Below are 25,896 nucleotides of genomic sequence, written 5' to 3'. Positions count from 1 at the left end.
AGAACGAAAGAGCCTTTAAATAGTGCATTAGGTGCTCGCATGCGTCGTCAAGGAGGTCGACCTACAGGGCCACAGGTTTACTTCACCGCACTGCTCCTGGTTATGTCTTGCAAGAAGTCTGACCCCCGCGATTGTATAACGTAATGCACTACCACGCGTGCAGCAGACTTTCGCGTTGACGTGTTACAGGTGTGTAGCATGCAAGATTTTCAAAATAGTCTGCACGGCTGCTGCGCCATAAAAATCCCAAATCATCAAAATTTTTTGCGAAACAAAATGTTATTGCGCAATGCCAATACGGTTTTCAAAAAAATAAGTCAACCGAGCAAGGTTTGCAGGATATCAAAGTTCGAATAATTGATAACATCAAACAGAAAAAGTTAATGCTTTGCCTGTTCTTGGACCTAGCTGGGAAAGGCGTTTGATTCGATTGACCACTATATCTTAACTGAAAAATTGCAAAGATACGGAGTACGAGACGTTGGAAATGATTTGATAAAAAGTCATATATTTAATAGAAAACAGTTCGTGCAGCTGGGAACTACTGCATCTCATATGCTTACCCTACATCAAGGTGTCGCACAAGTTTCAAAGTTAGGACCGTTACTATTTGTAATTTATGTTAATGATATTACATATATACCAGGTTCCTAAACGTTGGAAATGTATGCAGCTGATACAAATGTGTTCTTTACAGCCGATAACATAACAGAATTACAGCAGTGTGCAAATAAATATACAACTTCGTTATCTGACTTATATGTAAATTACTTTGACTACTTTTCCACACTAAGAACTGGTCCACTATTTCAAGAGTATGATATGCTGCGTGCGGACAGGATATATTATATGCAAATTCTTCTAGAAATCTGAAAGAGAAACCCAAGCGCACAAAGAGAGAGAGAGAGAAATTTATTTACAGAAAGGCAGAGAGGTCGGCCTGAGCTATAACTTGCTCTGGCCTGCTACACTACACTGGGGAAGAGGGATAGGGAGGGAAAGGGCTGATGAATGATGGTGGTATAAGCAAGAGATGCGTATATACAAATTGACAGAGTTGTGGCCTCTCTAAAGCCATGCGTCCAGCCTAGTGGTTTGGAGAAAAGCTATAGGTAGTGAACTTAACGTCTCCAGGACACAGTACACGACACGCACCAAAAGCAAGGACCAATTGCAAGGACAAATTATGTTTTCATCCACGTCCTGTTGCCATTTATTAATCTTTTATTATTTTTGGCACACAATTAGGTTTTTTTTTCTTTTTTGCAGATGTTGCTGCTCTATATTACTCTATGAATTCGCTGATGTTTATTTCGCGTATAATTGTACTATTTTAGCATACCATTACAATCTGAAATGCTTAGTTGTACTTACCCGTCGCTGTACATTGTACTATAAGTTTGAAGAATCTAATGACCATGGATATTGCTACCATGAAAATTTACAGTAACCAAGGCTGTTGTAACGCGCAAAGTTGTGCATATGTGTGTGATCTGCTGTCAAACCTGTAGTTCGCGGGGTCTGAGACCTTTGTCAGCCTTTATGCCCTTAGTCTCAGTGTACCCTCGTCTGAATGAACGAGAAATAAAATTCAATTAAAGTGAGTTAAGCTTCTTTAGAGCGAAGTTTTCTTGCCCAATTTGAGGCACATTTTCGTACGCATGTAGCCTGCAACGCCGAACGCCACTGACGCATGCTTCGACAAAGGGCGTAGAGCACTCTTTCTCGCGGGCAAGTCAGTGCGTCGAGACACTTGGTGCATTTTGTTTCGCAGTTGCACTGAAAGAAAGCGACGCATCAGAAACACTGAGTTCAACACGACACTTTGGATCACCACTGAAAATCTTAACAAATAACATATGTACGATGCACCGCTGAAAACATGGACGCATAATATCCAGCTTGTCTATTGAAATATGACTTTCAGGTGAAATGTCAAGCTTTCTTTCTGAGAAACTCGTATTGGCTTCCTCTGTAGATGCATGCTACAGTGAGGTGGACGGCAATTCTAACGCGACAGCGTTAAGGAGCTCGTGTCGTAGAAAAGCCGGTGTCGTCCGCGTGGCGGCGTTGGCCGTGAGCAAAAAATGGCGGAAAACAATTCATAAATAAAAACAACTTGCAAGATGGGCTGGGTGGGAATCAAACCAGAGTGTCGGGAGTGTGAGATGGAGACGCTACCACTCAGCCATGAGTTCGATGCTTCGAAGCGGGACAAAAGCGCCTCTAGCGAATGCGGTGTTGTCTTAGAAACTTGCCGTAGAAGGTTATACTGGGGGTGTATATCGGTAAATATGAGCATGTAAATTCCAGAAGTCGCAGTTAAACGAGTAGCGAAGTACGTTTTCGCTACATTTCTCCTGCGCTTGGCGCACACGTAGAGCCATCTTGCGGCAAACACAGAAGACCCCCTCCTAGCAATGTACGGCGCTGCCCCGACAGATGCCGCGCCCCTCGCCTGCTTCTCCCCTTCGTCTCGTTTGAGCGCTTTGGGGCCATGCGGGGACCGGTGCGAGGATGCCCCCAATACCCTTGCGTTTAACAAGTTTTCTCGCTCTGTCCCATTTCAACATCCAGCGTGCGTCACCCGAACCCTCGTGTTTAGGCGACGCGGCTCCTCTTTCCGCTCACACCGCGATTCGTAGGTGCAGCGTCCGATGCGGGGCACCTCTGACGTGTCGCTGCGCCGTAGCGCGTCTGGTGGGAAATCATCCCCTGCGATGTGTGCCGTGCTGCTGGCGAGAAGACATGCGTCTGCGTGGTGCTGTCAAGCGAGATAGAGGACGGTCCCATCGAGGCGTCAGCCCCATGATCGCGTCCGCCTTCATGGCGCGCCGCGGCCCAGCTGTGCGTGCCGATCACTACGTTTGGCTCGCGTAGATCGTTTCTCCCTCCTAGACACCGAGCTCTTAGGTTTGTTCCGCTTGCTCAGGCGCACGTTTCGTCTTTGTGTGACTCAAGAGCACGATCAGCGAATGAGTGGGCTGTGCGGATAGATCCCGATAACGCTATCGCGTTCCACTCTTGAAGGCGAAGCTTAAGCGTCCTCCAATTTTTTTCCTTTCATTTTAACTTTTGTCAATCGTGATGTCACGACTAGCTATTCTATCTGCCACGGCACCATCAATGTTGGTCTATGCATTTGCTGAATATGTGACACGTATTGTGCCAGCATATAATGAAAAGCATTTACAGTGACGTTTCACTTCATGAAAGCAGGTGACGCGCAAGAATATTGGTGCTATAGCGCACACGACACTATCGGTCCTTGGTGCGCCTAGACGTCTTCATTGTCCTCATCGTAGATCGTATTTCACACAGGACTGTCGTGGCTGCACCATACGCAGCAGCCGCCGGAGAATAACGCCTGGTGATAAGCATTCGCTTACTTTCTGAATTACCTAGCATGGTGCCAGCGCGCACAAGCAAACATGAACACTTCACACTCGATGACCGTCGACACTCGCTGTCAAAATGTTGGCGTAAGGAATCGCGGCAGCAGCAGCGAGCGAAGTGACCTTAATGCTGTCGTTACTTCATCGCAAAGTGAGCGGCGAGCACACAACCAACGCAAAGCTACTAGCCGTCAGCCCACCTATACTATGTCGCCAAAGCAGATCGCTTTAAAGATAAACCCCGCGCGACCGCGCGCTACTGAAGTACAATGCAGCCTACCCTCCCCTCCTCAGGTGTCACGCTTGCGACGAAATACGGCGCGATTCCTCTCCTTGCGCACGCACCATTGAGCCGTCATTCTCAGCGCACCGTCGCACGTTTTCACACAGCGTACGGCGCGCGAGGATGATGCTATCACAAGACGAACTCGGTACGCACGCATCACAAAGAAAACCTGTAGCAACTACCATAGGAGGTCAACGCAGCACGCCTCCGCCTACCTTCCTCCTCCGCGACGCTGCGCCTTCTTTCTCCGTCCCCACTTCGCTCAACGTTTCTATACATACCTCTCAGAGGAATTACTTTGCCCGGCGAACGATTCTGTTCATCTTCAGGAGCCTTCCTAGTTCACTTGCTTCGCGGCTTCAGACAGGCGCCACCGACTTCACTAGCCGTCCAGTTACACATGCACATAAAAACCGCACCGCGGGACAGCATGGTGGTACCGCTGGCAGGGTAGTACCGTTGAATACCGCATGGGGGCACGGTTGTAAGGTAGGGTGGGTAAGGCGGAATACAGGGCCTTAGTGTCAAGGGCAAACAGCGTGGGAAATGGAAAACCAGCAATCGACCATTGATTACTGTCTGATGAGAGAAGGAATTCATGATAAGTAGAGAGAAATGGTCCTTGACGAGGAAGGGTATAGCAGCCGGAGTGACCGTAAACGCATCGTTTTGAAAAATGGATATATAGTTGGGAAAGAGAGCAAACAGCGAAGAATGACCAGTCCAGAATTGAACGTTGAAGAAATAAAAAATATGGTCACAATATTCACAACCGTCAAGGAGGAACTTGGCATATGACCAAGCAAATAGCGGGGAATATAGTGAGCTTCTAGGTGTAATTATGACAGGAATACAGAAAGAGAAGCGACATCCTCGTTGGAAAGAAAAAGGAAACTGAAAAGCTGGTGGAACAGGGACATACTAGAAGTGAAAAGGGGGGCGGGGACCGAATCCGGTTTCAGTTCGGCCCTCCTCTTTTTGTTCTTTAGCCTGTTTTTTATAACATATATTTTTTAAACGCCTTCACCAACACCTTCCAAAGTCCCGACGCCAGTATACCTTTTTCGGCGCCTCAGCCACGCAGGGTATCGTCGTTTCTGTATACCGCCGTACCGACCCGTGCGTTTACCTACTGGGGCTAACGTCCCTTGAAAGACCATGCCGCTGCCTTCCAGTAACCCCATGCATTGCACACCAGACTCCTTGTCTGGTGTGCAAATGGTGTGCACACCATCTTAACTCCTTCAAAATTACTCGACGCATTGCTGCTACGCTACTAAAGTCACTCTTTCGATTGATGTCTTTTTGGGTCTTTTTGATACTCGCGCACTGACCGTCTGACCGGAAAGCCACAAAACATGCCACCAACGACACCCCTGAACGCTCCCCAACCTCTCGCTTCCTCAACACCCTCCCATGCCGCTCTTTTTCTTTTCTTGTTCTTTCTTTTTTTCCTCTTGGTGTACCCCCCACCCCTCTTTTTCTCCTTTCTTTCCTTTTCTCCCCGCCTTCCCACTGTCTCGTTCTTTTCCCGTCGTCTTGGGAACCACGCTCACAGACGTCGGACGACAGTGCTCGTTACTTCTGAAGTCTCTCCCTTTATAATCAGCCGCCACCGACAACAACCGCACGTGACGTCACCGCACTAACCCTTTAAAACTAACATGCCGAGGATGACGAGACAGCCTTTGACGAAGATAGGTCCGCCTATCGAAACGTTGGTCAGCCTTTCTGAGACCCCTTATCCCTGTTTATAACCTTTACACCACTGAAAGTATAGATCAATACGAGACAGTTGGTGACAATTTAGAATTTAATTTCTAAAGGTAAGGGGGAGAAGTATAGAATTCACTCGTATAGACGCTGACATCGGTAATATACAGGTTAGCAATGCAGGCAATCAACTTTAAACTGCAAGCATGGGCAGAGAATAATGGCATTTTAGGAGAACTTCAGGATGGCTGCGGAATAGGCAGGCGTTTGCATGATAACTTATTTGTCCTTACTCAGTGTACTGAAATATCCAGAGTTGGAAGTACACCGTAATATGTGGCTTTTTTAGACTTCACAGGGGCATATGATAACGTAGACCGAAACATTTAGTAGGATATTCTGGAAGCGAAAGGCTTAGGCGACGATTGCATACAGCGCTTGAGAGAGAGTTACTTAATAATATTTGGGGTTTTACGTGCCAAAACCACTTTCTGATTATGAGGCACGCCGTAGTGGAGGACTCCGGAAATTTTGACCACCTGGGGTTCTTTAACGTGCACCTAAATCTAAGCACACGGGTGTTTTCGCATTTCGCCCCCATCGAAATGCGGCCGCCATGGCCGGGATTCGATCCCGCGACCTCGTGCTCAGCAGCCCAACACCATAGCCACTGAGCAACCACGGCGGGTGGAGAGTTACTTAGAAAATACCTTTTGTGTGTAATGGGAAAGGATGAGGAGCGAGATGAAAGTTGATATCAACAAAGGACTGAGGCAGTGGTGCCCTTTATTCCTACTGCTTTTTATGATGTGCATGCTAAGGATTGGAAGGGCGCTAGAGGGAAGTAATATAGCGTTTGATTTCTCAGATAAACAGGCGGGTACAGTAGTAGAGCAGCAGCTTCCAGATTTGTTTTATGCGGATGACATTGTGTAGTAGCTATGCAAATTCATATGCAAGCTCTGACTAGTATTGTGGACGGGAAGGTGAGGCCTGAAACTTAGCAATTAAATATCAGGTGTCATGGTATTCAATGAAAACGGTGAATAGACAGTGTTAATACAGGGCCAGGAAATACCTCTGGTAGGAGAATATAAGTAACATGGTATATGCATAAACGAAGGCAATAGATATATGGAAAGAGAGGAATAAGCAATAACAGCAAAAGGGAAGAGAAATGTGACCATAATATAAAACACAGAGTGCAATGGGGACACAATAGGTGGATGAAAGTTGTTCCAGTACTTACATTTGGTAAGTGTAAAGCTGTAACGTATCTGGTATGTGGAAAGGTATGAGGAAAGGTGTAATGCTTCCAGGACACACGTTTGGAAATGCGGTCATTAGCTTCTTTAGTAGATCATTAGTCAGGGGTACAATCAGGACTCCATGGCGACCAAAGATCAGTGGGACGCCTCGCATTGGCTGCTCAAGGAAAGACCACAAATGAAGCTGTGCAGGGTGACATGGGCTGTACAGCTTCCGAAGTGAGGGAAGCTCGCAGTAAAATGTATTATTAAAAACGACTGAGGAATGTGGCAGAAAGTAAATAGGCTGTGGGAGTGTTCAGGTATTTCTACCTGAAAAACATCTATTCACAGTGAAGGAAAAGAACTTTGAAGCTACCAGCCGCCGTTCTGATCAGAAATGTGGTAACAAATAGCGTCAACCGGAAAGTCAGAGAGGCTGAAATAATCTCATGGGTGGCGGCAATGGAAAAGAAACCTGCCGTGAGTAAATAATTAGGAGGAAAAAACGAAATTAGGGGCGCTATACCGTAAAGCTAGTCCAAACTTTTCTATTCCAATTCTGCAATCAGCCCTTCGCGATTGGTCAAAAACTTTTTTTCGACACTCCCCCTTCGCCTGTCTGTCATGTGACGTCACGATAACCGTGCTAGCTCCTAATCTGACATGACGTGTACACACTGATTATGTATGATTAGGCTGAACAAAAGAAATATAATTGTTTCTGATTCAACGCCGTTTCGCCATTAACCCTCTGCTATTGTTCAAAAGTTTTCAGGCTGCACCCATATCCCCTGTCTGTCACTAGACGTCACAAAACCGCGTCAACTTCAAAGTGACGTGTACGCGATAAAGATAAATTATTATGCCGAACAAAACTGGATTTCTTTTTCTGAATAGCCGCAGCCTGCGCCACTCCGAAAGGAGTAGAATATGGCTGCCCCCGATCGCTCAGACACTGGCTACTCGCACCTGCCGGAGAGCATGGGTTTATTTTCGTATAATAAACCTTTAAGCGCGGCAGTATAACGTGATCGAGCACTTTCGGCACGTATATGACATCGCTCTGCCAACTCTTCCTTGCTGAGGAGATGATTCAGCGGCATTTTTCGCTATCCGTTGCATGCCGCCGCGATTTTGGACCAGCCACCGCAAGCTAAGTAATGGAAAGCGGACGAATCGCAGAAGCTGGCACCACCCTCTTCATCCGGTTATCTATTTTCAGTGCGCTGGCTCGGCCTCATCGAAGCCCACTCCACTTGAGCGTGCTCCTGGCCTCTTGTCAGTCAATGGGATAAGAAAAACCACTCAATGTAGGCAATGTTGTTCGTTGGGAAAGCAAACAAAAGTGACCTCCTATAAGCGAGGGGAGCGTTTGATTGGGCTGTTCAGGCAACGCCGCGAGTCACCGTGCGATGCTTGGGTCAGCGCTTACGTAAATTTGACATCAGGAGATTGGAATAAAAACATATTGGAATAGTTATACAGGAAAGGTACAATTTATTATAACTCAAAGGGAAGCTCATTACTTTTCGAAGCTAAATCAGGATGTCTTTGAACACGCACTGATAAAGCGAGATACAACAAAGTAGAAGCATGTGCTTGCGGCGGTAAAGCTAGGGAAACGATGGAGGATGTTTTATTATGCGAAGCATATTACTAGAGCTCAACCCAGCTCCTCAGGCGCGGCGGTGTCGCCTTCAATACCACGTGACACCGTGACATCACGACAGAGGAGAAACGGGGCTCCAACTCGCGCCGTCGCTCGCGGCGTCGCCTTCAAGGCTGACCACGTGACACCGTGACGTCACGACAGAGGAGAAACGGGGCTCCAACTTGCGCCGTCGCTCGCGGCGTCGCGGCGGTATATAAGCAGCTGCGCTTGCCTCTGCTAGACACTCACGAGGTGAGATGCCTCCTGGAGACAGAGCTGCTCGTTGGAATGAGAAGCGAAGGTTGCGGCCTGCTACAGAGACTGTTTCTAGGTGGCTTTGCTACGGCGCAGCGACTACGCGCCCCGCATCGGACGCGGTGAGCGTCGAGCAACGCAGCGTTCGGCGCGACAACGAAATGTGCGCCTGAGCAAGCGCCGCACGCCTGAGCCGACGCCGACGACACCGGCTTTTCTGCGACACGAGCTCCTTAACGCTGCATACAAGACTGCTCTCGGCCTTCCCCCCAACGCGTCCACGGCGCGTCTCCTCCGCCTGGGAGTCCACAACACGCTCGACGAAATGATCGAAGCTCACCGCACCGCTCAGGTGCAACGCCTTTATCGTTCGCCGACCGGTCGCTACATCCTCTCTTCCATCGGTCATGACACCTCTTCTCACCCGCCAGACCTGGTCTCACTACCGCATGCTCTTCGGGCAGCCTTTTCTATCAAGCCGCTACCCAAGAATATGCTCCCGGGACACCACGACGCCCGTCGCCAAGCCCGTGCGGCCATGCTTCACGCCAAGTACACCAACCACCCGGCCATCGCCTACGTGGATGCGGCTAGATACGCCTCGCCCGGGGACGCCTTCGCAGTCGTCTCCGTCTCGCCCTCCTCGGTACCCTCGGCACCCTCGGGGCCGACAATCACGGCCGCCACCGTTCGAACGCCCTACGTCGTCGAGGCTGAGGAGGCAGCCATCGCTTTAGCCGCCACCTCGACCAACGCCAGCGTCATACTCTCCGACTCCAAGCACGCCATCTCCAATTTCGCCCGAGGTCTCGTCTCACCTTCCACCTTACGGCTCCTTCGCCCACTTCTACTGGAGGACGAACTGTGTCACATTGAACTGGTCTGGGTCCCCGCCCACTCGGGTCACCCCGGCAACGAGTCGGCTCACCAACACGCTCGAGGATTCGTCAACCGAGCGGTGGGCCTCTCCGCGTTGGACGCCCCGGTGCCGGAGCCCCTGGTCACCTACCACGACATTACCCAGCACTATCGCCTCGAACGGTACGCCTACCCACCTCCACATGGCAGTCTTCCCAAGCGGTCCGAGATCGCCTGGCGTCACCTCCAGACCCGCACCTTTCCGTGCCCCCTAGTGTATTCGCACATCCACCCTGGTGTCATTGATCCACGCTGCCGCCTGTGCGGCGACGTTGCCTCCTTGAACCACATCCTCTGGGGCTGCCCGGAAGATCCCCCGCCCGCCGACCTCGTCTCGCCACCCCCCACCGACGAACAATGGGAGGCTCTTCTCTCCAGCACCGACCGAGACATCCAAACACGGGTCCTGGCACGAGCTGAAGACTCCATCGTGAAGCACAACCTGGAAGCCTACGTAGCCTAGCCTCCCTTATCCCTTACCCCTTCTAATAATAAAGTTGACACTCACTCACTCACTCCTTAACGCTGTCGCGTTAAAATGAAGGCTAGTATGCTTCGCATCCTGGGCTTAACCTTAGCTAAGCCACAGCCAGTTTTTTGGAAGGTAAAGATAGCTGCCCAGATTAAATTTAGGCACCTCTGGGCTCATTGAAGCCTTTCGGTTCAGCGAGAGCAGGGGGAAAGTAAACATGTCCGCAATAGAGATTGGTTATTGGAAGATCGGTAGAAGGAAAGTAGGGAAACGAAAAACAAGGATCCCAATAAGGGCTCAGAAAGTTTGGTGATGGGTGTTGTCTTTGTCTTTTCTTCCTTTTTTAACATACGTATGACATTAGGCTATATAATAACAAGAGCTTGGGGACGCAACCGACCACCGTGTACCAAAGAGGACGCCAACAGAACCCATCCATCCATCTGTCGTGTTATCCGTGCTTGCATTCTTCACTCGGCACAGCTAGCGTTTGCAGACACTGCCGTTGAGACGCTGCGCTTCTGGTTGCAGCGTCGGCAATCAGAGGCGGTGTCAGACGCTGCACTGGGTTACGTATGCGTTGCCTTAAGAGGTGGGCGCTCGAAGTACCGGTTGGCTTCCGCGTACGGGTAAGCCACGGTGGTAAGGGGGAGCACCCGCCATAACAGAGTGCAATATGAGCAGAACTTGTTGCTGGGTGAGTTGGTTGAGATCTATGTTATGCACTGTTGCGCTAACAGGAAAATACAGACTTAGGACGCCGAACTCTAGACCTATCGTTTCTTACTTGCCCTCCAAAGTCTTTATTTTACCTGTTAGCCCAACAGTGTGTTCATACGAGTGCAATATAGGTCCGTAAATACGCAACGCTTGCTTAACGTATTCTTTAAAAGTAAACGGGTATTGTTTTCATAAATTTCTTCCTTATCCATTAATAGCAAACATTACAGCAGCGTAATTTCAGGCGTATGCCTCTCAGACTTTGTGTTAAAAGTGTTACTTAAAATAGTATGAAGGACACTCAACGATTTTTATCCTGAGGCTTCTGCGTTGTGGTTGCCCACAGTGCTAACTAAATGCGCAGGAGAAATTGGCAGAGAAGACGCAGCCAGCATGGAGCGGTAGGCGCCTTACTCGTTCACATGCCTCGCGGCTTCAGAGAGGAACCACCGATTTCAGGAGCTGGCGGTTTACGATCGCGCGTTAAAGGAAGAAAGAACGGAAAAGAGCGTGCGTGCGCAGCGTGTTGTCGCACGCTGAAGAAGAAGAAGAATAAGTAGCTTCGTGCGCACACGCGCTGTTCCCGAGCTCGAGAGTGCAACGGCATCAACCGATCATTTCGAAGAGCTGAGTTTTTCCTTACGACAAGGTTCGCTGTGGGTGAGTGCCCGCTCATTATACCTATATCATCCCTTCATGCCTAGCACTTTATAGTTGACGGAGTCTTGCGTTGGCAATCAACACGCGGACCATTAAGCTGCAGTGCCGGTTCCAGGCGAACCTCAACATCAGCGTGGTTTCAAAAGCGAGCGCATACTGCGGAAGACTGAGTTTAAGGAAAGCTATTTGTCGGAAACTCGTGGCACAAATTGCATGACCATGATAGCTTGGCAAGTGCGTCTGACCGTTGCGCTTGGAATGTCCCTTCAAACCTCACCACCGCAGGTACTATTTTGATTTCGCAGAAGTCATCCCACACGACGCACAGCATACCACAGGCGCAGAGTGGGCGCAGAGTGGGCGCAAAAGGTGCAAGGTATGCTTCGCAATACTAACTATATTCAAGCAATATCACATGTATAATCTGTGTTACATTGCAGGCGTTGTCTCTGCGCAGTAACACCGGTACTAAAAAAAACGTGCGCTGAATTTTTTTCTTCACCCGGAAGCGATACATTAAAAGCGATAGCAAGGTTTATCGTAGCGCTGTAGAGGCGTCTCAGGACGCTGACGTTATAGGGAGCGTGCAGGGACTTTGAACACTTTGCAACTTGATGTTACATGGGCCACACCGAAAGGAATGCGTCGGCATTTGTTGTTGCCCAAAGGCGTGATTCTGTGAGTTTATACCTTGACATTCACTGTCCAACACGGTGCGGTACGCACACAGCTACTGAGGAGAGACCGTAACGCGTATGCGCACAACATACACATCGGCAGCCGAAGTATGAACGCTGGCCCATCACGGGCAGAGCCGATTGAGCCCAGTTGCATGTACTTGGCTCCCTCGCTTTTGCAGCGAAACGTAATGCGCGTCCAAGTGCACGGCGCACACGCGACATCGATGCCAAGAGCTCAGGACGATGGTCAATGGCGAGAGGGCAAATGCGCATCAAGCGTCAGTTGTGAAGCGCGAGGATGAATAAAAAAAAAACTGGAATAGGCCCTGTCAAACCGCAGGAAAGTCTTTGTACAATGCATGCCTCCCACAAGTGCAAACCGATTGCAATGGCAAATTTCCCTGTAGTATTTGGATTAGATGGCTTAATAGAAAATTCCGAGAACACCTAAGCACTTCTTATGAGTTGTGAATGCGAAAGCATTGATGTCCAATGGAGTCCAGAGGAAGTGATAGATAGATAGATAGATAGATAGATAGATAGATAGATAGATAGATAGATAGATAGATAGATAGATAGATAGATAGATAGATAGATAGATAGATAGATAGATAGATAGATAGATAGATAGATAGATAGATAGTTGGCGCGCCGGCTTCCGAGAGCGAGTCGGTGGCACCCGCACGTGTGCGTCACGCGACTGCCTCGTCGACGACAACCCGTCTCGCTCCACGGCGTCGCGTCGCCGTATGTGGTCCATCGAGGCACGCGGGTGATGGGGTGTTGCGATTATGCCCCCTTCCCCCCCCCCCCCCCCCCCCCCCGCTTCGCGCGGCACATCAATACGGCGGCAGGTGTTCCATTTCGCACACTCTGCTCCGTTGAGACGCGCACGTGGCGTGGTGCCGCAGCCACTTGAAATTTAGGCGCCTTTTCGCTGCTACAGGCGCCGGCTTTTCCGCTAAATGGGCCACTTGGTACTTTCGCGTGAAAAAGGTAAGCCGTAGGCTATACACGTAAAGCCGTATTTACACGCACGCACGCACATGGCTCTGCCCCGGACCGCATAATCCACGCAGTGGATACTTTTGGTTTGTTGACCTGAAGGCCCACAGAGAACGTTAGAGACGTGATTCAAAACGTGATCAGAAGTAGCAAATCAGTCCATCTGTAGCAGATAGCAGGAGGTTGCGACACTTTACTGAACGCGTCAAAATGTTCATAATACAGAAAGCGAAGTTAGTCATGGCGTGTAGACACATGATTTAACCATGCCTGTACTTGGGGACTATTGTGGGCATTCGTGCTTCATTAAATAAGTGATCATCGACAGAGAACAGTCACTCAGAAAGGCGGTAACACTAGGTAGTAGTTTCAGTAGAAAGACGATTGATAGAATGTTTCGATGTTCCAGGAAATTTGTATGGCCTTACGACAGCGACCTCTGCGCTTTCGTATCTACAGTGGCTAAAGTCAAGCACTCGTGCACGCCAAAGCTCATAGACAGGGTCATCGTGACATCACGCAGGTGTAGTACATCATGACAAAGAATCTTGTCAAACAGACATAACAGTTCATCTACCATCGCAATGACCGATTCGGTAGGAAGAATGTCGGTTGCATGTCCGTAACATTAAGAATAAGGTGCTAATAAGAAATCAAACGCCACCATTATCTGCGAATTACTGTGTGAACTAAATGTTCGCCATAGTCCCAGCTAGAAAGTGCACATTGATGTTTCGCTCCGTAGAGCATCTTATGATGTCATAGTTTCAAAGAAGACATGACGTAGTAAATTTGGTGTTTTCGATAATAAAGCATGATACCAAAACGTCATTACTTATATGCTATGCCCATGCCATGAGATGCTGGTTTACACGCAAAGGTTAACGCATTTGCATGAGGTTACAGTTTCCCACGCAACGTGCATTGATACACCTGGATGCAACGTCGTGTTGCACTTTTATAACAGTACACGCAAGAAGAAAATGCGATCACGTGCATGAGGTGATGTGCACAAGGTTGTCACGTTTTCTTCGTCCGTGCAGTGTTAGAACTATGCGCCACTTCGCATCCATGATTAAGAACCAAGTATACTAAAAGCAACCATTTATTGACTTAAACGTCCTTACGTGAAGTGGTATAAGCGCCATCATTAAACCATCCATCCAGTCTGGCATTACGTTGGTGTCACCCTGTACCTTTGTTGGGTAAGTTAGAAATGTTATTTCACGATAATGAACGCGGTCTGGCGACAGAAATGCTTAGAAAGCAAACTCGGGAGCGGGAACCATTAATGTAGACTAAAGATGTCACCGGGTTTACTCCTCGGAGGACAGGGAAGAACAATGGAACGAACAAGGAGCTTGTGTTGTCGTCTTTGTAACTTCGCAAATATGGCAGCATTGCTATGCCGTAGATACCAACATGAAATTCTACTACATATAGGCAAAATACTGACGCCTACGTGCTTTGCATTTGACGATCAGGCACGTCATCACAGAGAAACACCTCGGAATCATCCCTGCCGCCCTCAGACCGTGGCGACATGGAGAGCGTGCTGCAGTTCTCGGTGCTCTTGTGGAAGAACATGTACCTTCGACGCCTGAGGGTGCGTCCGGTCGCCTTCGTTGTCGAGATTCTCATGGTGACCGTGCCGTTCATCACGATCCAGAACGAGCGTGGCCGCGGAGGCAACGACGCCGTGGTCAGCAGCATCATCTACCCCGTGTACACGCCGGACGTATCAGACCTCAGGTTGGACACGGTCTTCTACGGACCCGTCAACAATTACACGCGCCGTATCATCGACGCCGTCCAGAAGAGGCTGCCTGGAGTCGGTGAGTGGCTCTCGGCAACCCTATGCAGCAAGGCGGTCGCTGCGAATTCGCCGTACCGCGCAGGCAATAATATTTGAATGAGGAAACCAGACGCAGTACAGAAAGGCAAGAAATGTGGCTTGTCAGACACCCTACGCTTTACTAACCAGTTTCTCTCAGAAGAGCAATGCTCAACGTCATGCTTCGCGAGTAGGGCCAGGTTGAAAAGCATGTGGGGGCACTGGGCTGTGGATCTCTCCCTGTTTCGGCGTAATGAGTCTTGTGTCTGCCTGAGGCACCAGCCCACCCCTTTGAGAACGGTATTGTGTCGCTAAGCGCCAGGTTATGTGTTTTATTGGCACTCTCGCGCTATCCTCGTTTGTCAGGGGGGCGAATCCATAGTAGCATCAACATAGCATAAGGTTCATTAGCACGAATAAAGTACTAGAAAGAGATAGTTACTGTCGTCGTATACGGATGGAACGACTTGGTACAGGCGGGGAAACGCGGAGTGGGAACGCAATGAGGTGAAAAAATTTGCTTTTTTATCCGTTTTTTTAAAGTACCAACAGCAGTACCTCTGCTTGCTCCGCATCTATCAAATCAACACTTACCCACCCTTTACTTCTTTTTTCGAGCACTTTCAGTTACCCTTAGCTTATTTTTACCCTTCGCCATTAAGGGGAGAAGCGCGTTAACTACCCATGCTTGTGTGCTGCTAAGGAAAGCGGTTGTCGCTGTGATTATTACAGGTTTTCTTTCAAAACTTTGGCTACAGTGACATTTTTTATGCAACCACAGTATATACCTTACGTCTAACGAGTTTGACACAATGATCTTACCGTGTCTTTCAAGCTACACCATGATGTAGATGGATTCCCTGGTCGGCTTCTGAGTAATGTTTAATGCGAATACTTTCAGATATCGACAAATTTTTTATTGACTAACTTAGGCGATAAAGATGTGCTCCCTTACTGTCTGCTTGTTACCGCGCCTCCTGCAGCGGTGAAGACAATGATGGACGAGACGATGATGGCGCGGATGCTCTTCTCAAGGAACGTGACACCGAACACGGTCGGTGTCTACTTCCAAACGGAATCTCTCGGTAACGACGTGCCCCACGATCTTGTGTACACCATCATGTTCTCGAGTGGTGCATACGAGATTGCCAAGACTCGCAAGGTCGTCACAGAGACCGGACCCTCGCAAGCCGAAGACCGTGAGTGGAAACTCGTAATGCTTCAGATATCAAAACTGCTGTTTGCTTAGGAGTGGCGTGCAGTGTTCTTGGTTCCAAGCGAAATAAATAATGAATCTTTAAATCAACGTTGGTTTTGTGTGTGGAATTCGGCTTTTAACATGTGGTCAGTGAAGCCCAGTTTCCACAAAGACTAGTTGGCATACATTCCGTGCAAGATGGGCGTATTGTCGATTCAAAAATTTAAACCTGGACTCAGATCTTTCACTTAAGTTCTCTCTGTAGGATAAGAACTTGTAGGAATCAATAGCAACTGTACAGTGCTGACGTCAATGAATATTTCCAGCTCGCCAAATACAAATCCGGTAACTTTCAGTGATTGGCTTTTTGTCCTCACATTTAGACTTTCCTTTCATGGGCGTCGGCATACTGTGCAGGTGGTGACGCCATCTCTGAGCGGTCGGCATGCTGGCTTGAACGAACGCCCCGCGTTGTATTCCAACTACACGCCCGGTTGCAGTAATTGTTTCTTTGCTTTCGAACTCACGCTGTGTACTTAGTATGACGTGGTGGTTTCTCAGTTACAAATGGTTCCGTGAAACGTACTGAAGTGTTTTACCTTGGTGTGCCAAAATTTCTGCCGCCGGTCAGCCGGATTGAGCACCGAGCGGCATGTGTGCACGCGTGTATTCAGCCTTATTGATGGTTGTGTTTAAAAAAAAATGCTACACGAAGGTATACTCTTACTGCAACATTATTTCTGTAATTACATCCTGTTGTTTAGGAGCTATCAGTAGTTAGGAAGCATACCCGGCAATCGCAACAGTGTGAACTCAAGTACCTACCTACCTACCTGCCTACCTACCACTGGCCCTTCTTATACGAAGTTTTTCCGTTTATTTCACAGGCCAAAGCATTGTCTGTAGATGCACTGCACAAATACTTCTTTTGTTAGAGAGGGTTGCTGTCAATGAATAAAATAGTTTTGGTTAGTAATATCCTGGGGAGTACTTGGGGCGGGGGATGGGGTGAGAAGGGCGGAAGCGCGGACGTTGCCCCAAGTGCAGCACGTTCAGCGGCGCCTGTGCTGCGGTCGCCATTCGAGCCTTAGCTTTCTCCGTAGCTCTTAACCGAATGCGGTTAAGGTTGGTGCCCGGGGTAGCTGAGTTGACCGATGAAAGGAATGGGCTGGTGGGCTGAGTGTCTTTAGTGTCATGAGATAAAATTTCCAGGATGCTTACAAAATGTGACATGTGAAGCTGCCACCATATTGCCCTTTTTAATGGCATTCTAGAAGCGCACTGAAGGCCTACTCGCTGAGTGCAGGATCATTCACCGAAAATCGACCGCGTAGCATCCCGAAACCAACGGCCTGATCGAGCGATTCAATCGCACGCTTGGCGACATGTTCCGGATGTATACTTCACTCGAATACTCCAACTGGGACACAGCACTCCCCTTTGTTACGTTCGCATACAACACGGTGACGCAAGCGGCTACCGGCTTTTCTCCCTTTTTCCTTGTGTATGGCTGTGAGCCTTCGTGCCTTTGGACACCATAGTGCCGTAACCAACCTGACGCTACAGAGTATACGGCGCTTTCCGAAGTCGCCAAGTATGCTGAAGATTGCCGTCAGCTGGCACGTGCCTTGACTAGTGAGACTCAAGAAGGTCAAAAGACAAGACATGACCGCGCTCATCAACCACCGCACAACGTTGCTCCTGGTTCACTTGTTTGGCTTTGGATACCAACGCACATTCCTGGCCTCTCTTCCAAACTCCTGGTGCGTTATCATGGTCCGTGCCGTATCATTGATGCCCATTCACCTGTCAACTACATAGTCGAGACACTCACATTGTTACCAGACCGGCGTTGTCGTGGGCGATAGACAGTCTTTGTCAACCACCTGAAACCGTATTACGGCCCGCTCATCTCCTCCACGCCGAGTCGCCAGGATAACTACGCTTCGCTCCCGGGGCATTGTAATGAAGCAGACGGCCACCTGTGTATGTGCCGACTGAAGAGGAAAACGACGGACCGTGCCGTGATCGCGACTGAGCCCTTGCAGTGCCTTCTTATACCTAGCGTTGCAGCAGCGTTGTCAAGGACAGTAAACCTCGTCGCACATGGCATTCTTTTAGTGCGTAGCCTTCTTTGGATAGTTGCCAAGGGTGATTTTCTGCTTCTTTTGGCTTGCCCTTCCGTTTCGTGTCCCCAGAAACTCCTACTGCCATGTAGGCTTGAATAGGTGAATTTCTGTAAATACACAAACTGCTGTAAGTTTACCGCCATTTACACGTGGACGCACGAACCTTCAATGCGATATTTCGTAAAAACTCAGTCAAGAGGCTCTTAAGCAAGTGAACTCGCGATCCTAACAACTACCACAGCGCACCACATAAACCAGGGCTGCCACCATAGCAGGACTATTGACGTGTGTGCATTCTAGGATACTGGACGCCAGGCCACAACGTGACGGGAGTGGAGAACAGGGAGGTCCGTAAGGCTGCAGGCGAGAAAATTAGAGAGGACCGCCACTTGAATTGAGCTCATCATTGCTGAACCCCACGTATAGCACACGTATACGCGTAGTGCGCGCCGATGGATGCGCCACTGGCCACTGGTGGCGGCCTCGCGCAGAATACACGGGAGAGGAGACAGCCGCGCGCCGTAGTTTGTGTCGTTGACAGTGCTTCTCTGTCTTATTCACGTTTTCAGAGCAAAATGGGCAACGCCCTTCCCATGTGTGGGGTGGCTAAAGCTTCAGGGAATGTCGGAGAAGAATTGTTCCCGGGTGGGGGGCTCAAATGCCGGCGAAAACGTGCCGGCGATATCGTTCTAATCATTGCCCGCAAAGCCTCATCATCGGAAGCAACGGTAGCAGTGGCTCATCGCTTCGGCGGGAAATTTCTTGTTCTCATCCTTTCTTTTGTCGCGTCGGTGCTTTTTCCACTCGATCATAGTTAGACACGTAAGCGTGGAAATTCGTCTGCAGTGCAGCATGCGGTTTAAAGGCATTTCGCTAAAGTTCGGAATGCTGTTTGCCGCTTATGCTGTTTTCCTCTTCTTTACCGCGTTGCGCTAGCTAGGCAGCAGGACTGAACGAGCGCATTGCGTTGTATATTAAAGCTACTGAAGTTTGAAGAACTGAAATTGTTGGTTTCATGTGGCCCGGTAAATCCTCGCACCAGATGTCGCGCACTTCATGTTTTCACATCTATTTTATGCATGGCTTCGCACATGTTTAACTGTTGCTAGTTACTTCATGCATAACTCTTGATTTTTTTGAGCTGTGAGGTTTTCGTCCTGCCTCGTTTGTAAAGGGTATAACTCACGCACTGTCTTATCGGAATGATACCAAGCAAGTGTGTCTTTAACAGCTTTATTCTTTTCGCCCGAGGGCATCATAGATATTGTGGTTTTGGGGTAATGTGTTTAGAAAATAGGCAGTTGAGAGGGGCGAAAATTGGTAATAGTTGCTGCATATGGTAGTTTTGTTCCATTTTCGCGGTAAGTTCGCATCACGTTTCGGAAGTCATCGCACCTCGATGCTGTCTGAGCAGACTTGCCACACCGAGTGATTTGTTTGATTCATAACGTAGTCCCTTTTTGCATGTGAATTTTGTGCTCAATCGAATTCTTTCTTATTTTGTTTATAGCGCAGAGGACTAAACCCGGCCTTGCCGCCAGCGCTCATCTACTTTGGTTGGCGCTGCCCTTCCTTTAAATATATCATGTGGCACATCACGCTAGTAACATAAGAAAGGTACTGAAAAGTTAGTCAGATTTTAGCTTTGTGCGTTTCCCACCAGCTTCCTTGCGCAATTTAAAATTATAAAACTGCTGCGGAAACGGCAGTTCATAGGCGGTACAGCGCTAACACGCGCTTTGATTTACCCGTGCGTTTGGTGACTTTGTTGGCTAGTGTACGCGTTTCCATCAATAAATTCGCAACCACTCTTCTTGAGGCTACTGTGAACTTATTCGGAGATGTCACACGTATCCATCGCCAAAAGAATCACAACGGCATATGCAGACATCGCACCGTGCGGATTTATTTGATATATGTCTGCACTAACGACGGGTGCTTATTATTGAGGTATAAAAGGAGCATTACGGCAAGGGTATAAACTAAAAAGAACGATCGAGACATCGCATTACTCAAGAAAATTTATCGACTATTTAACGTGAGCTCCACTTCACGTAAATGGGGTTCATGGCGTTTGTCTGTGGGACGCAATTGGCACGTATGTGGACCATGCTGCCCCAAACACGGGCAACATCGTGTTCATACCCGCTCTCACAGAGGTCGGCTTCTACCCTACACCTGTCAGCGCAGAAGCAGTAGTCTGGCACCCGAACAAAGCAGAAATCACAGCCGCGACCTGGAGCCATCCATGCTGCAAAGGGTTGTCGTCTGCTACTGCTCCCGCGCGTAGTGCTGGAAGCGCCCGCTAGGTGGCTTTCAGTGGCGCCTATATAGGCGGTGCACGAGGCGCATAGCCCCGTCTTCCGTCGTTGTACCAGACTGCCAGATTGCCTGACTGAAGTATGTGAGAAAGCCTCTCGTGCTTCATTCTCCAATTCCCACTCGCCTTCAATTATTCCTCCGATTCCCACTCGCCTTCCTAGAGCAGCCCAAGTTCGCATCCACAAGACAAGAGCAAAGGCATCCACTACACCGGATTCTCTGAGCAAATGGAGAGTAACACAAGCGGGGTGCCCCAATTACGCGTTTCTACCAGAAAGCCCGCCTTCATTCAAAGCGCTCGCTCCCAGCGTTTCCCGGAAAGCTCTACGGTTACATACCATCCAGTAGTCGGGAAGCGTAAGAAGCAGTCAGGGATCTTTGAATGCTATCGGGTTCCACTCTTAAAGACGAAGCTTAAGCGCCCTCTAATTGGTTCTCAACCGCGAAGCGTTCTCTCTCAGAAACCAGTATTGGTTTTCTTCGTAGTTTTGTGCTACATTCGAGTCAAGGACAATTTTTGTCTTTCACAAATGAAGTCTCAAAGTGTATGTTTCAAGAGTAGGGTTTGGAAAAAGGAAGTATCGTAGCGAAGTCAGGAACTAAGCGGCCGAAAGCACTGGTCACCAGAAGCAATAAGAAGGAGGGTCTTTTTAATACCGCATGCTAGTAATTTCTTTCTTTTCATTAGGTTTTCTTTAAATGCCGAGACATCTCCGATTCGTAATCTTCCTTGCGGCACTGCACACGCCCGAGTATTTGGCACTCCGACATATGAATTCACCACGACTTATATAAAGCATCTCGCATCTTTTACCAAGTGCCATTATGCATGCCAAGAAAGAGTAGGGTAAACTTTTGCTAGCAAAGATGAACTAGCTGTTGAGAGCGCATGTGGCAGGTATTCTCATCTCTGAATGGTAGCTTCCTCGAGTATACACCCAATTTATTTTGCCAATATTAGGCTACCACGCCACAACATAGACAAAGATATTCTCAAGGAATCCCGTCTGCTCAGTGAAAAAAGAGCTCCAGCTGCACAAAATATTCTACGAACTTGTCCTACAGCGTGTTGCTTTGAATATGAAACAATCATTTAAGACCCAAATCCCTGCTTTCATTAGGCGTATCTTGTAGTGGGCATAAACAACCTGATGATGATGATGAATGGTTATGATGATGATGATGATTATTATTATATGATGGATAGTCGAGTCAGGACATATTAACCGACGTGTCTACCGCAGCAGTGTACGGGTGTAGGCCAATTGGTGATTCATCATTTTGGGAAGTTACCGCAAGGAACACACAATACTTGAAGAAAGGGACAAGCGAAGCGGTACTGACAAGTGAGGATTTATTGAAAGGAACGCGGAGCTTATATGCACCATGCACGCGTCAACGCCCGGAAAGCAGCGTAAAAAGCAGTTTCGTGTGTTCCTAGGGGTAACTTCCCAAAATCGTGTCTAGCACCAGTGGCCCTTCATTTTTGCTGCGTCTCACAGAACGCTTCGATTGTCAATAGACAGTTTTACAGTTTTAGCGTTATCGTGAGCGTAATAGCGGGGCTAAGGTAAATAGTGTTCCCGCTCAGCAAACAAGCTTTGCAGAAAGCGAGTTTTACATTAATTAACAATAAATTATTAAATATACGCCTACATAATGCACCTGACCTAAGTGATTCTATCAATACGCCAAGCTTGGCGTCTGAAAAGTACGAGTGGAAGAGCAATGAAAGGCGCGAGCGCATTGTATTTGTAGTTTCTATGCCTCCCATGCCATGGCGAAATCAGTACAACTAGTAAAAGCTGTCGACCATGGCCTGCGACAGCTCAAAACCAAATCTCAGAGGCCATATGCCCACGCGCCTATCTCCAGACTGAGCCGATAGGTGATGCCACCAGGACGGGCCCTATCCTGCGCCACCGGCGCCGGATAGGACCGGAAGTTTCGGAAGAAGCAACGAAAAGTAGGCAGGGATTGGGGGAGGAGCAGTAAAATAGAGAACAAATAGGGGCGTATGTGGTTACAGAAGCGCACCTTAGCGATTCGGAAGAGCCGCCAGTGATTGAGAATTATGTTTGGGAAGAGCGCAACAGAACTACGTCGTAAAGGAGGGGGAGTCGGTATGCTCATCTTGCATTCAGTCAGCATGCTCATCCATCAGGCAGCCAACTGGAAAAGAGCGAATTCAAAACGTAAAGAGCGTCTTTGGTTATCAGGTACAAATAGTGGAAAGAAAACTTGGCTGGGCGGGACGTATTTGTGGACTGGAAGTAATTAATTGCACAGAGAAGAATTAAAAGTTAGTGGAATGCCTAATTGCTCATATTAAGGGTTTCGGGAATGATGCAGAAATTATCCTCTTAGGTGACATGAATGCCCACATACATGATCGAGATGGCTATGGCGACAACAACGGGAAGACAATGCTGGATCTTTGTGAGCTACATAACTTGGTTATCATGAATACAGGGCCTAAGTGTGAAGGGTAGATCACGTGGGAAGTGGGAAACCGGCAATCGACCATTGATTACTCTCTGATGAAGGAAGGAATTCATGATAACTTGAGAGAAATGGTTGTCGACGACGACGCGTATAGCAGCATAGGGAGTGACCATAAATGCATAATTTTGAAAATGGGATACGTAGTTGGGAAGGAGAGCAAGGAGTGCAAAATTACCAGTTCAAATTTGAACTCTGAACAAATTAATATAATTAGAAGAGTCGAGGAAGAACTTGGCAAATGGCCAAGTAGAGAGTGGAAATATAGTGAGCTTCTGAGTGCAAGAACGACAGAAATACGGAAAGGGAAACGTGTTCGTTTGGAAGGAAAAAATAAACCGATAATGCTGGTGGAATAGGCAGATACGAGAAGCCATTGCCGAGCGACAGAAAGCATCCCGAGCGCACAGGCAAAAGAAGGCGCAGTTGCCGCTGGATGAAGCGGCCAGTAGATGGGAAATATACCTGAAGAAAATAAATATGGTACAAGTAGTGGTGCAAGCAAAGATAACAGGTGAAAGTTAACTTTGGTTGTCACAAACACAGGAGAAAAAGAAGGCCGCAGCTAGAATATTTTGGAACCAGATAAATTTATTAGGCACGAAGTTAACAACAATACTATAACATATCCTAGACGATAGAAGATGGAAACAAACTGAAGGTAGAAGCGGCATTAAATTACATCCGAAAAATAACAGCCAGATCTTTCCAACGAAATGACGAGCTTGTATTTGAAGAAAAAAAAGCATGAATCATCAGATGGAAAAAGAGCTGGTGCTGACAAATATCAACTGGTAGAAAGCCGAAGAGAAAATTCCTAAGCGCACAGCCACACAGCTAGGCGAGGTTCCCGTTAGGCTGATTAATGAATAGGACAAAAACTAAGGGAGCTGTGGTAAAAGCAGTGAAAAAAACTTTAAAAGGTAGACGAATACCAGACAGTTGGCGACAAAGTAGAATAAATTTAATTTATAAAGGTAAGAGGGAGAAAGATAGAATTCGATCGTATATACCATTGACCATTGCATCGGTAATATACATGTTAGCAATGCAGGCAATCAAATTAAAGCTGCAAGCATGGGCAGACACTAATGGCATTTCGGGACAGCTTCAGAATGGCTTGAGAATAGGTAGTCGTTTAAATTATAACTTATTTGTTCTTACTCAGTGTATTGATATATTCAGAGCAGAAAGAAGGCCGTTATATGTGGCCTTCGTAGACATAACAGGAGCGTATGACAACGTAGACCGCCACATTTTGCGGGGGTTTCTGGAAGGAAAAGGCTTAGGCGACGGTTGTCTACAGCTTTTGAGAGAGAGTTACCTAGAAAATACCGTTCGCGTTGAATGGGAAGGCATGAGGAGCAAGGAGAAAGTTGATATCTACAAGGGACTGAGACAGGGGTGCCCTTTATCCCCACTGCTGTTTATGATGTACATGGTGAGGGTGAAGAGGGCGCTAGAAGGAAGTAATATCGGGTTTAATCTCTCATACAAACAGGCTGGTACCGTAGTAGAGCAGCAGCTTGCAGGTTTATTTTATGCGGGCGGCATTATTTTGCTAGCTAGCAAGCAATGTGATTTGCAATTATATCTGTGGACAGCAAGGCGAGAATTCAGGTTTGAAATTTAGCGTTCTAAAATCAGTATTATGGTATTCATTGAAAACAGTGAGCAGACAGTAGCAATATTTGTGGACAGGAACGCAGCAATTTAGGTGTGAAATTTAGTGTTAGAAAATCAGGTTTTACTGTGTTCAATCAAAACAGTGAATAGACAGTGGCAATAGAGGGCTAAGAAATACCTCGGGTAAAAGAATATAAATACCTTGGTATACGGATAAACGAAGGCAATAGATATATGGAAACACAGGAAAAAACAAGAACAATAAAGCTGAAGATAAATGCAGCCATAATGGAGCACAGATCACTATGGGGATACAAAAGGTATGATGTGCTCCGGGGTATGCGGAAAGGTATAATGATTTCAGGACTTACTTTCGAAAATGCGGTTGTTTGCTTGACATCCTAGCTACAATCAGGACTCGATAGCAACCAAAGTCAGGGAATGCCTCGCATTGGGCGCTCACGGGAAGACTACGAATGAAGCTGCGCAGGGTGTAATGGGCTGGACGAGTTATTGAAGTGAGGGATGCTCACAGTAAAATTGGTTATAAAAAACGACTGCGGAATATGAAAGAAAGTAAATGGGCTAGGAGAGTGTTGAAGTATTTTTACAGAATAAACATTGATAAAGAGTGGAGGAAAAGAACTAGGAAGTTTACCAGCAAGTATGCGGCCTGTAGGTGGGCAACACAGCAACAAAGAAGGTCAAGGGGAAAGTCAAAGAGGCTGAAGTAATCTCGTGGGTGGCGGTAATGGAAAAGAAACCTGCCATGAGTAACTACTTAGGAGGAGAAAACGAAATCAGGAAAGAAACATTTTATCATAACTCAAAGGGAAGCTCATTACTTTTCAAAGTGAGATCGGGATGCCTTAGAACACGCACCTATAAAGCGAGATATAAGAAGGAAGAAGAAGCATGTGCTTACCTCTGTAAAGCTAGGAAAACGATGGAGCATGTTTTATTAGAATGTGACGATACCTGCCCAGCGGTCGATTTAGGCAACACTGGCCTCCTTGAAGCCTATGGGTTCAGCGATAGCATGGGCAAAGTAAACATGTCCGCTATATAGATTAGTAAGAGGCGATTGGAAGATTGATGGAAGAAAAGTAGGGAAATGAGAAAAAAAAGGAAATGTACAAAAACAAAGTTCACAATAGGGATTCAGAAAATTTGGTCATGGGAATTCATCTTGAGTTTTTTTTTCTTTTTTTTAACCTAGGTAGGACATTAGGCAGTATAATAGCAAGATCTTGGTGGTGCAATCCACAGCCCCGTTCCAA

At 47.7% G+C, this 25,896-nt stretch overlaps 1 protein-coding gene across 1 annotated transcript in view; it reads left to right on the top strand.

The window, feature by feature from the left end:
• The first annotated feature begins 11,232 nt into the window (after positions 1–11,232).
• Positions 11,233–25,896, top strand: part of LOC139048065 (phospholipid-transporting ATPase ABCA3-like) — a 134,194-nt gene continuing 119,530 nt past the window's right edge. Inside the window, exons 1-4 of the mRNA XM_070522459.1 lie at positions 11,233–11,316; positions 11,626–11,696; positions 14,490–14,840; positions 15,823–16,038. Of these exons, the coding sequence (XP_070378560.1) occupies positions 14,549–14,840; positions 15,823–16,038 (508 nt within the window). The 5' untranslated portion in view covers positions 11,233–11,316; positions 11,626–11,696; positions 14,490–14,548. The remainder of the gene's footprint in view (positions 11,317–11,625; positions 11,697–14,489; positions 14,841–15,822; positions 16,039–25,896) is intronic.

This window comes from Dermacentor albipictus, chromosome 7 (assembly GCF_038994185.2).
Source record: "Dermacentor albipictus isolate Rhodes 1998 colony chromosome 7, USDA_Dalb.pri_finalv2, whole genome shotgun sequence".
Classification (NCBI taxonomy): Eukaryota; Metazoa; Arthropoda; class Arachnida; order Ixodida; family Ixodidae; genus Dermacentor; species Dermacentor albipictus.
This window is presented reverse-complemented; position numbering and strand designations above follow the sequence as displayed.